This window comes from Lonchura striata, chromosome 5, assembly GCF_050655825.1.
Source record: "Lonchura striata isolate lonStrDom1 chromosome 5, ASM5065582v1, whole genome shotgun sequence".
NCBI lineage: Eukaryota > Metazoa > Chordata > Aves > Passeriformes > Estrildidae > Lonchura > Lonchura striata.
The window spans coordinates 52,010,736-52,022,864 of record NC_140707.1 but is presented as its reverse complement, the minus strand read 5'-3'; the positions used below and the strand labels follow the sequence as shown (position 1 = coordinate 52,022,864).

At 44.9% G+C, this 12,129-nt stretch overlaps 1 protein-coding gene across 1 annotated transcript; it reads left to right on the top strand.

The window, feature by feature from the left end:
* Positions 1-99: 99 nt before the first annotated feature.
* Positions 100-10,310, top strand: TMED8 (transmembrane p24 trafficking protein family member 8). The gene is made up of 6 exons (XM_021542824.4): positions 100-341; positions 1,278-1,356; positions 3,917-4,046; positions 4,956-5,094; positions 5,364-5,663; positions 6,848-10,310. The coding sequence occupies exons 1-6, from the start codon at positions 263-265 to the stop codon at positions 7,063-7,065; spliced, it is 945 nt and encodes a 314-aa protein (XP_021398499.3). The 5' UTR covers positions 100-262; the 3' UTR covers positions 7,066-10,310.
* Positions 10,311-12,129: the final 1,819 nt, after the last annotated feature.

Here is a 12,129-nt window from a genome sequence, read left to right as displayed (position 1 = left end):
CCTTGGCAACCATCACTTCCTGAGGTGCGGCCCCGCCTCCCTTCCGCCACTCCCTCCCGCTGTCAGCCTGCAACGCCGCCCGCCCCGCGGCTCCGCAGGACTTAATGTTGATTGGCTGCGTTGTCGCGGGGGGAGGCTGAGCGATGAGCACCGGGGCGCCACCATCTCCCTGCGGCCCGGCTCGCGCGCGCTCGCTCGGCTGTTTCCGGCCGCCCGCTCCGGCCCCGCTCGGCTGTTTCCGGCCGCCCGCCGAGCCGTGCCCATGTCGGACGCGCTCTCCGCCGCCGCCGGCTGCCGCTCCGAGCGCCCGGGCGGCGACACCGCGCCCCGGGGCCCCGCAGGTACGGGCAGGGCAGCGGGCAGCCGGCGGCGCGTGCTTAGCGTTGGCCTTACGGGAGAGTTTCCTTTACGTGGTGGGTAGCTCGTCTCTGGCGGAGCAGCCGCGCTTGCGGGAGGCAGCTCCCTGCGGTGCTGCCGGCCGCGGTCCCTGCTGCCCTCCCGCTCGGGCGCCGGGAGCTGCGGCAGGAGTTCCTCTGGTGCGGGGGAGCAGCGAGGGGCGAGGGAGGCTTGCGCTTTGCCAGGCGAGGGAGGCCCCGGCCGGCCGGTAGCCGGGCTGTGCCGTGGGCTGCGAGCCCCTGGGCCGGAGCTGTCCCATTCCCGCCCTGACGCTCGGGAAGGGCCAGCGGCTCCGCGGGGCATCAGCAACCTGCGGAAGCTGGAGCTTGTCCGTGCCCTGCCCACTGCCTCAACCGATCGGAGAGCGGGGCTGGGAAGCACGAACCGCACTCGTATGGGACGGAGCTTTCCCCGAGTTCAGGAGTCTCGGGGAAGACCAGGAGCCATCTTTACAGAAAGTCCTTTTAGCAGTGACCTAGGAATTTCCATCTCGTCAGTGCCCTTTGTGAACTGCTGCATGGCTGCTTCTTCCAGGGCTTTGTCAGCTCAGCTTTGCATGATGAAATTTGGCCTTGTTTTGTCCTTCTAAAGCTAGGATTAGTAGTTCCTGAATGAAACCTGATTCTGAGAATGGCTTTACACCACAAACATGCCAAGGTTTTTGTTCTCCCTTTCCTAGGGTTGAGGCCATTAAAAATCTTTGCTTCACAAGGTTCTAGAAACAGCTCATAACACAAAAAACTGGTTGGCACAGGTCTTTGTTCCACAGCTGTGTGACCTTGTCAGTGTTTGAGTACTGGCTGCAGGTTTTTTTCCTGTCAGTGTATTATAAACACCAACGGTTATTTCACCTTCTTTTCCTATATTTTGTTTATTGTTAGAAAATGAAGACTCAGCCCAAAAGACAGAGCCTGCAGATCAGCTAGTTGATTCTTTGGAGTCCAGTACTTCGCAGAGCGGGTAGGAAAACCTTTTTGTGTGTTGTGGCCGACATGCGTGACAGTCTGTTTTAGTCCTGTGACCGCTTCTGTATGGCAGTTTGTTCTGTGCAGGTAAAAAGAAGGGGCTGAATTGGAGACTGAATTGTCTACTTTGGGACAGTATACCAGAGTCAGCATGGGAGGGCCTGTTCTTACAGGCTTTAGGGTTGTTTTAAAGCTTGTGAAATGTAGTTCACGGCTCAGCTATTCAAATCACAGAGTCATTCAGCTTGAAAGGAACTCTGCGTGGTTTTATAATTTATTATAAGAGCTAGTACATTTTCAGGGGGAAATTTTCTGTATCCTGTCTTGAGGATACTTTAATAATTAAGCATGCCTGCTGTCTGTAAGTCTGGTGGAAGCTGTACAAGAAAATATCTTTTTCTATTTTCTTGACAAAGTTTTGGCTTTTTTCTTCATTGTTTGTTTTCTGTGTTTCTCCATTAATCCTCCTGTTATCAGACATTTGGCTTGCTGATACCAGCTGGGCATGTGTTTGTGGCCAAGTAATTTAATTGGCTAGAAGCACTAACACAATGCAATGCAGTTTCCTTTGCCATTATACATTTGTTGCACAGGATACAATTTCAGAAATGTGTGAGTTAATTCCACTAGGTAAACCACAGCTTCATCAAAAAAAATGCAAAAATCCAGGAAAAAACCCTCACATCAAACTACCCTTCTTACCAAAACAGCAGTCTGATGCCATCTTGGTTTGATGCTGCTGACATCTCTATCAGACATTCTGAGTGTAAATGAGTTCTTCCATCTTTTTATTATATCGTCTATACAGACCATGAGCAAAATGGCTAAAGTAGATAATGGACACTTGCGGACATTATCTATTAAATTTGGCTTAATTTAGATCTTTTTTGAAAGGGATGGAGATGGTCCAAAAGGTTTGTGTGAGAAGAAATCAGCTGAACTGTGTCTTTGTAAGTCTGCCTGTAAAGCTTATGTACCACTTTCTAATCTTTCACTGAGACTCTTAGGTATCAGTGGTATCTAGAGGAAAAAAATCCCAAACTGTAAGCTCCTATGTTGATGGAGAGCTTTTTGAGCAGATGTGTGTCCCTATGGTAGCAGATGACCAAATAGCCCATCTAGGTGTGTTCATGCACCTGCTAAACTGAAATGCAAATAGGCTGGAAAACGATAGCATAGAAGTCCAAGAATTCCTCCTTTAAAAATTTGTTCTCACCAAGTATTCTTCTTATCTTGCCCATCTGCTGCCATTTTGTGAACCTGCTATTTGTCTTATTTGAGTTGCTCTTACAGACCTTCTGGTCTATCATGCCAATTCTAGGAAAGGAAATCACACTGTTGAGAGAATATAAGTAAAAGATGTCTTTGTTTCTGGATAAATTCTGTAGTGCCATAGGAGTAGCAATTTGAAAACAAAAGCCACATTTGCCCTGTTCAAGTCTTCTCTGTGGATGCAGAATGTGTCTTAATTGAGCTGTGTATATTTTATTTAATTTTTAATTATTCCAAACTATACTGAGTCTGCTTCCTTACTAATGAGAATATTTCTCATTTCTGAAAGGATATGTTTGAAGAAATGCAATTTTTTTCCATTAATGCTGTGTTCTCATGTTTCTGATCGTTTAGAGCAAGGCACTTGACATTGGTTTTATAGTGCTGTGAGAAGGTTTTGATTTTCAAAAGTGCAAATATTTCTATTCTTATTTAATACTAGGTTGCTTCTCATAGAAGTTTCACATATGTAATGAGAGCTTTACAGAGGACACTCTTCTGGCATCTGAGTTCATTTGGGATTATAAGTCTACCTATAGACAACATGCAGCAATTTTAAAAATATAATTTAGAAGAAAATCCTCAACAGAGAATAAATGCCAGAGAGGTTTCCTTTCTTGCCCATTCTTTTCCTGCTACGTAGCATTCTTATTGTTTCAGCATGTCCATTTTCTTTTGTTACAGTGCAGTACTTGGACCTCTTTTAAGTGCTGCCCATTGTATGTCTTACTGCTTGCTTATCTGTGGGGTGTATTTGGATATGGCAGGGAGACACTTGGGTGCTCCCTGTACCTGTTGGAAATGCTAGTAAGGAAAGGCATAATGGGCCACTTAAATAGATGGCATTCTCAGGATGGCTGTCAAAATTGTTCTGAATTCTTTCACTGATCCAGTTGACCTCTGAGGCAGTATGCAGATGCCATGCACTAGCTGGCATAAAAGTTGTCCTTTCTTGGGCAGAAAAGTTGCTACTGATGTCTGTCTGTCCTTGCTATAGTGTTGGTGAGCCAGCATGCTGTGGGGTGAGTGCAGTGAATTTCTGCCATCTAGAGGATAGTAAATATGGAGTGTCCCACAGAAGTTGCTCCCCCTGGCTCACATGGAAACTAATCATGCAGACATGGCAGGATGGGTGGGCAGGGGTTATTTGTCCAGTCAGCAGGTGCTGACCACAGAAGCTTGTTCCTTCCATTCATCTGAATTTGAGTTCCAGAGCAGTGATTCCTCTGCTGGCTGTGCCCTGGGTGCAAGTGCTGAATTGTACTGCTCTCTTCCTCCAAAAGGTCACAGCCTGGAGCACACCTGAGGGCAGACTCAACAGAGCATTCGAAGGAAGAAATTGGCACTCTGGGGGACCAGAAAGTGGCTGTAGTAGAAGAGAAGCTGCCTGACCAAATCCAGTCTCTCAAAAAGGTAAATGGATGTTTCTTATGTCTGAGAATGAAGACAGAAGTGCAGCAACAGTTCTCCCACGCTACTGCTATGCTTGCCACTGTGGCACTGAGGCTCTAAGGGTTGTGTTAAGATAAAAGTAGTATTAACGTAGATTCAGTTACATTTTTTCCTGTACATTAGTGGGAGATAAGCGGTATCAGTCTAATTTGCAAAGTCCCTCTTGTGTCTTCAGCTAGTCCTTGCTTCCTTGCTCACTGAGGTTTCAAGGTAATTGTCACCTTCTGCTCTTACCTGGTGCTTCTGGAAATTCCATTCTTGCGGATTTCTGGAAGAGGGAACTGAAATGCCTTGTTTCTTCTTGTGAGCAGCAAATTTGTTTGCTCTACAGCTAGAGTCAGGGAAACCTGTGCAAGTGACACCGAGTTCAGGACCTGTGAGTTTGCATATAAGGGAAGAGAGTGAACCAGATGGACCTGTAACTAGGATGGAGCAATTGTAGTTTGATTGTGGCTGTAGTCTAGATGCACACAGGGCTGAAAGGCTCTCCCTAGAGAGATTGTGTGTTGAGAATTTTTTCCAAGAGTAGTCGGCTAAATGTATAAGGCCATTGCTTTGTTGAGGAGTAACAATTAACTCTGATGCAAATGCAAAAATGTGCCTGCCCAGGATGCCCTGGGAGACCAAGGAGAGTGAAATTTGTGACACTGATGTAGCATTTGACTTCAAAGTTCACAATTTTGGTGCAGTGGGGGGAAACAGATGCTGAGAGGTGTCTCAGAGCTAGTCTATACTAATAATAGAAGCTTTTGCAGGTCTGACTTTGTTTCCTAAAGATGCCTGAGTTACTAACGAGTTGTTTCAAATCTAGGCAGAGACTTTTTAACCAGGGTGGTCTTTGTAACGATGTTTGTTATGTGCTTTGTGCAGGAAGCTGTTCGATTAACCAACTACCATGTACCTCAGGGAGTAGGGGATATAGTCATGATTCAGTCAGACCACACTGGTGCTGTGGATATCCTTTCAGCTGAGCTAGAGACTGCAGACCTCCTTGGGGAGCAAAGAAAAGGTGAGTCCTGAAGGCATAACTCTTGTTTGGGTAATTTTTTTAAGTGCCTGCCCTGGCTAGAAGACCAGACACTGTCCTGGAGATTCTTCTAATTCCTGCTGGAATTAGAAGGGCTCCTGGCTAGTGAGTGGAAAAACTTGACATCTGGGGCTTTTGGGAGCACGCCCCAGAATGCAGGCCCCTTACCAGAAATAGCTTTGCTGTTTTCAGGTAGTAGTTTGTCAGTAGTGAAAAGTCATGTCAGCCTGTGAACTTTTCCCTTGTCTCAGCTCAGCCTCCACCTCTGGCTGCACCCACCATGTGGACCACTGAGAAGATGAAGGAATTCAAAGCCAAGATGGGAAAGGAGAAGAATGGCCGGATGGTGGTGAAGCGAGGCGAGGTGGTGACAGTGCGTGTGCCAACCCATCCTGATGGGAAATGCATTTGCTGGGAGTTTGCTACGGATGACTACGACATTGGGTTTGGAGTGTATTTTGATTGGACCACAGTTACTAGCACTGCCATTACTGTTCAGGTCAGTGAATCCAGTGATGAGGAGGATGAAGAGGAGGACGAGGAAATTGAAGGTTAGTGCAGATCTTATAAAGGTTAATTTGTGTTGCCATGCTGCTAAGAGTATCTGTCAGATGCTACAATTTCCATCTACTTTGTTTAGTCAACCCATTTGCTATCTCTGCAGCCTATTGGCTTCCTGGTTATAGAGTGATAAGAAAGCATCTGGCCCTTCTTGCTTCAGCATATGTCAATGGCTGTCTTCTCCAAGAGCATTCTTAAAATTGAACACATGGAAAAATAAAATCAGAATTCACTCAGCCAACTTCTAGATAATAAAAAAGTTAAAGTCTGAAATTTTAACCTGACTGTTTTTGTTAGATTCTCAGACTGAGAAATTTCTGGTGGTGAGTGGAGGCAAGAAGATTTTGTTTCGGGATGTTGTTTCGGTTTTGTTTTTGTTTATTTGGGTTCTTTTGTTTTGTTTTTTTTTGGGGGGGGGGGGGTTGGGTTTCTTTGTGGGGTTTTTTTTGTTGTTGTTTTTTGATGTTTTTGGGGTTTTGTTTCTGTTTTTCAGGGGGGTTGGTGTTTTGTGTTGTTGTTTGTTTGGAGGGGAGGATTTCTTGGTTTTTGGTTTTTTTTCTTCTTTTCTTTTTTTCCCCAGTACATCAGTAGCTCCTTCTGACTGTATTTGAAATGTTTGCTACCTGCATTACTGTACTTGAGAAACACATAGTAATGTTGGCTGTTCTGTGGCTTCAGTGTATGTGTGACCACTGTAGCTGGGAGGTTCGTGTCTGAATTTTGCAGGCCCTCTAAGCAGGGGTAGGTTCCTTTATGAGGAATTCTCTTGGAGAAATCAATTAAGGACAGAGACACTATGAGGTAACAGCTAAGAGCTTTCCTGCCTCTCTTTGCTTCAAGTCTATATCACAGGACTGCTGTTGCATGTATAAAAGCAGTGAGGTGTCTAAAAAGTAAACTAAAAAAGAGGGGAGACTGGGCTGGTGGGCTAGTAAATACTGTCCCATCAGTATTCTCAAGAGAACTGATTCTTGATATGACCTTTTTTATGGTAAGGAAGGCTGGACTTTGTGGGAATTATTTGCAGAAAGGTCAGAGGAGATGCTCTAGGTAATGCTATCACTGTTAGCCTTCCATATAGCTGCATGTCTGTGTGGCATTCTGATCTTGTTGGTCTTTTTCTGTATCATGCAGTGGTTCTGGCCTACTTACTTGTCTCCTCTCTCCCATTCAGGACTGTCCCCTGTAGGTGATGTGGAACGGGGTTCCAAAAGCTACCTGCGGAACCGCTATGGAGAGATCCTGCCTGTGTACCGCAGGAACAGCCATCGGGAGGTACAGGCAGGCAGCCACGAGTACCCGGGCGAGGGCATCTACCTGCTCAAGTTTGATAACTCGTACTCTCTGCTCCGCAACAAGACTCTGTTCTTTCACATCTACTACACTAGCTGAAGAAGAGGGAAGGGGCAAGGATGGCAGGCAGGTAATGGTGAGGGTAGCAGGTTGCCACCCAGCCCTGGTACTGCCTGACAGGCACTGCTGTGTGACAGAACCAGACGCAATTCTGCCAGCTCTTCTTTGGACATAAACTGGTTTCTCCCTGCACCCTTCTTCCCCACTGTCTCAGGGGAGAAAGGTACTTGTGACTGCCTGGTTGTTTCCAGGCAGCTGCTCTTTCTCTAAAACTTTGGGAGGTCTGCTCCATGCAGGCATTGGGCTGGGCCTTCAAGTCACAGCTGGCAATTGCTCAGAAGTCACATTCAGGTGGTTGTGGTTCTGATCTGTTGTGCTGGTACAAAATGAAGTGAAAATAATATTACTATTTTGTGAATAACTTTTCCAACTCTCCTGCTGCATCTGCATCACTAGAGGGCAGCTGTTAGCTTCAGTGAGCCAGAAGCACAGCTGGCTTGTCACTTAGCCAGGGTAGCCCCATCACCTACCATCGCTACAGTCACCAGCAGTCAGTGCTTCCTTCACTCACACGAGTGGCTGGGCAGTGCTACAGTTTGTCAATGCAGTTTGTCAACTGCTATTGCTATTGCAAAGGTGTTGTTGGGAAGTTCCTTGGCATGTTTTGGTGACTAGTGATGGTATTAGTTATCACCTTCTGCTTAAGTAGTGGCTGAGTTGAACAAGGAGAAGTTAATCCATCAGAGATTAATTTTAAAACATGTTTATTTGTAACTGTTGTTTATTTTAATACTTTTAACTTGAAATCGTTCTCTTTTCTAAGAATACTGCTGTATTTACATTTTGATACCTCTTCGCAGAGACACAAAATGATTTTTCCATGGTGATACTAGAAAAGTTCTGAGTTTTATTTTTAAATCATCCAGGTAAAGCACCTCTACTTGGTCCATTCCTTCTATTGACAGGAAATGATGGACAGAATTATTTGGGGTAGCTAAAGCCAAAGATTTTGCTCTCATAGAAGGGCTGCATATTTCCTATTAAGGGTATATTGTAATGCTGTACAATTTGCTCTATATTCAAGCTTACTTTTAGCTATCTCTGCTTACTGATTCACTGCTCCAGAGCACTTAGTAGGTCAAAATGGTAAGAGAGGAAGCAGTCAGTCTATGACAGAGCAGCCCAAGCTGGGAGCAGGAGGAGTGGACATTGGAAGAGCACTGCTTGGAGCACAGTGGCTTTCTGGGGGAGTGGGCAAGGAGCAGAGTTGTTGCTGCTTTGGGCCCTGAGAAGGGGAGAAAACAGTCACCTTTCTCAAAAGAGAGTGTGTTCATCAGGGTTGGGGGGAGCTGCAAAGCTGCTTTATTCAAGCAGGTCGAGCACAGGGAGACAGAACAGTAGGGCTTGGTATCTGTCAGAACAAGATGCTCTCTCAGTTAGCAGCTTGGAGAGGGCTGTTCCTTCCTTTAACCTGTCATGGATGAAATGAAGAACCATACTCTGGCCTTTCTACAGCACTTGAATCAGGCCTGAGAAATTTAGGTATGATGTTTGGGTTTTTTCATCCTTTGGAAAAAAACCCACTTGATCATCTGTCAAGTCCCTAGATACTGCAGATAGAGTGACACACTTCACTTCTAACAGAGAAATAGTAGTAGCTGATATAAAACACCAATTTTACAACATTTCATAGTTGGTGTGTTGTGTATAGACTAGGGAATGAGAGGCTGGAGAGCAGCACTGCAGAAAGGGACCAGAGGATCCTGGTTGATGGGAAGTTGAACATGAGCCAGGCAGTGCCCTGGCAGCCAGGGGTGCATCAGGCACAGCATGGCTAGCCAGACAAGGGAGGGGATTGTCCTTCTCTGAACTGCACTGAGCAGCCTCACCTCCAGTACTGGGGCAGTTTTCTGCACCACAATATAAAAAAGGCATTAAGCCATTAAAGACCATCCAAAGGAGGGCCACAAGGATGGTGAAGGGTCTGGAGGGGAAGCCATGTGAGGAGCAGCTGAGGTCACTTGGTCTGTTCAGGCTGGAAAAGAAGAGACTGAGGGGAAACCTCATTGCAGTTACAACTTCCTAACAAGGGGCAGGCACTGATCTCTTCAATCTTGTGACCAGTGACAGGACTCAAGGAAATGGCCTGAAGCTGAGTCACGGGAGGTTTAGGTTGGGTATAAGGGAAAGGCTTTTCACCCAGATGGTGGTTGAGCACTGGAACAGGCTCCCCAGGGAAATGATCACAGCACCAAGCCTGACAGAGTTCAAGGAGTGTTTCCAGGCACCTGCTCTGATTGTTGGGGTGTCCCGAGACAGGAGCTGGACTCAATGATCATGATGAGCCACTTCCAACTCAACATATTCTATGATTCTATGAATCTTTTGTACCGAGTCACTGGAAAACACCTTAAAACCATTTATGATCACACAGAAAACACTATGGGCCAATGCCAGAAGAAAAGCTGCACATAAGTTGGTCATGTCCCAAAGCAGTAAGATCAGCCACATACATGTGTGGTCAATGCCAAGGTTCTTTAGGCTGTTCTGCAGTCTCTGGGAAACTTGGTGGTGGTGAAACTCAGTGGTGAAGTTCTGCAGGACTGTTAAAGGAAATAAAAAATGGGAATTACGTTTTTCTTAGAGGTTTCACTAGGTTGTTCCTTGAATTATTTTTTTACGTTGTTAATTTGGAAAAAATACTTTTGTTCATCACTCAGTGCTTGTCAGGGAAGTGTTTTTGTAAAAGTGGGTACAAGCTTAAGTCAATCTGTGAACTCCAAATTGTCCAAATTCCAAGTTTATGGAATTTCACTTAAATCCATTACCTAAAGACTGCATCAGGTAGAATCTTACAGTAGAGGATTTTCTTCAAACAGATTATGTAGGAAGTAAAATATACCAGCAACAGGGAAATGGCAAGTTTATTTAGTAAATGCTTTAACAAGACAAGCCAGTCTCTGAAAATAAAGTTAGTGCTGGAATTAACTGTCCCAAATTGTCAGGAGATGGGACTGTACTTCTTTTCCAGCTTCAGTGGGTCTTACAAGAAAGAGGGAAAAGGGTCTGTATCATTACAGACATTACAGCTATCCATCTGATACACACTATAATTCATATATCCATCTGATACACACAGTAATTCACATTCAGACGAATTTCAGAAATTCAAAAATCTCCAGGCTCTTCAGGCCTTTAGACTCAAAAAAGTGTTTAAATAACTGGTTTTAAGAAATGAGATTTTTTTTAATGGGCTGTTTTATAAAATAAATGAACATTTCATTAAAAGTTTATTGAAACTATCATTACTAATAAAATCTGAATTATTGAAGCCTCTAGAAACACTCTAAACACAGTAACAGTTTCATTATATTTTGCACAAATACTCATATATGGTAAAGTAATTCCTTAAAAAGATGGTAACCAAATTCAGCAGTAGCAGTTCAGTATTATGAAGACACTTCTGCAGCTCTGGTCACTGAGTTACTCATCACATTCTGCAATTTACAGTATTCTTTCATAACAGTTTCTGCTTTAAAGGATAGTTGAGTTAAAAAAGCAAATCGCAAGCAAATACATTAGGGGATTTTACTCCCCTACCCTTTTAAAGTATTGGTTTGTGAATAGTGAAAGTTATTGATTAAAAATGTGGCAGAGATTCATGAAGCATTGTCCAGATAGCAGACATATAATCAGTCATGTCAGTCAGCTCACACACATACAGTACAATATACTTGGACAGACAAGGCCTGTAAAACAGGGCTGTGCCAGGAGCATCAGAAATGATCATGGCATGGCTGCAACGTGTGACTCCTGCAGTACTCAGGGAGTGCAGAACGCCTGTGCCTCCTGAAGCACTGCAGGCAGCAGTAACTGGACCATGCCCAGTTCTCCCCACATGTTCTAAAGGCTCTTCTCATCCTGCACTCAGGTCAGTGCTGTGATCCAGGTGTAACCCATCTCCTGCACACACAGCAACACAGGTACAGCACCCCAGCACGTGTAACCTGTCTCCGACACAACCCTGCAGGTACAGCAACCTGGTCTAGTTGAAGGTGTCACTGCCCATGGGAAAGCAGGTGGAACTCAATGATATCCAAGGTCCTTTTCCAATCCAAACCATTCTATGATTTTATGAGTAAATGTGACAATAGTTTAACAAGATACGATGGCAATGTATATTTAACTATAGTGCATAGAGGACAGGGTCAGACAAAACTGTCAGGGAGACTGCTGAGTCATGAGGTTCAGAAAGGATCCCCTTATTTTTTAAACTCATTTTTTGAGGGGAATTTAGGTGTGTCTGGAGCCAGCCTTAGTCCCAGACTTGGCCCATAGTTTACATCTTAAGGATTATGTGCACAGTCAATCCTGTATCTCACTTAGCTGAGATTTCAAAGTTTTGTATGCTGTTCAGTACTTTGTGAGAACTTCTGAGCAAGGAATCTCTCAGCCTCAAGAGTTAACCCTAAGAAGCATCCCTAGTTGAGTGGAGATCCTGGGGCACAGCCTAGTGCCATGCAGGAGAGGGTAACAGGCCCTGGGCTGTCCACTAGAGTAAGATGATTGACTTACTGTCATATTTCCATACAGCCTGTATTTTGGGTTTCCTTGTGCCCAACTGACCCTAAGCTGTTGAACAAGACTTTTGGCCTTTAACCACTGTGTTCTTAACTGTCTTCTCAGAGTCAAGCTTAAGCCAGATGCAGTCCTCCCACCCACCACTGGTGGCTGGCTATTGCTCAAGCAGAAATGGGAGGGGAGAGCACACTGTCACCAGAGGCACTAAACAGAAGATGGAACAGACCATTCAGTCTGACCACAATGTCAGCATTGCCCCACTCAGTGATTGCTGTTGGTCCTTGGCTGTGAGATCTGCAGAATCCTCTGTGTGTGTGCTGGTTAACACATGCTGTGCTATTTGGCACCTACTTCACTTTCTAGTTAGGATTTATTTATCTTGAAGGGAATTCTGACCTGTATATACGTGAGATACTCCAGAATTATTGATCCTCAGCTGCGCAGCTTGTTGCATGATAGTGGGTTATCTCCATTTAAAACTATACAGTGGTTTTGATCACAAAACCTGCCTTACAGTCAGTT

Bases quoted from the DNA above. Each gene is read 5' to 3' on its own strand.
- TMED8 (XM_021542824.4), top strand. From the start codon at position 263: ATGTCGGACGCGCTCTCCGCCGCCGCCGGCTGCCGCTCCGAGCGCCCG. The intron at 342-1,277 runs GTACGGGCAGGG...GTTTATTGTTAG, and splicing joins CGCGCCCCGGGGCCCCGCAG to AAAATGAAGACTCAGCCCAA. The intron at 5,095-5,363 runs GTGAGTCCTGAA...CCCTTGTCTCAG, and splicing joins CCTTGGGGAGCAAAGAAAAG to CTCAGCCTCCACCTCTGGCT.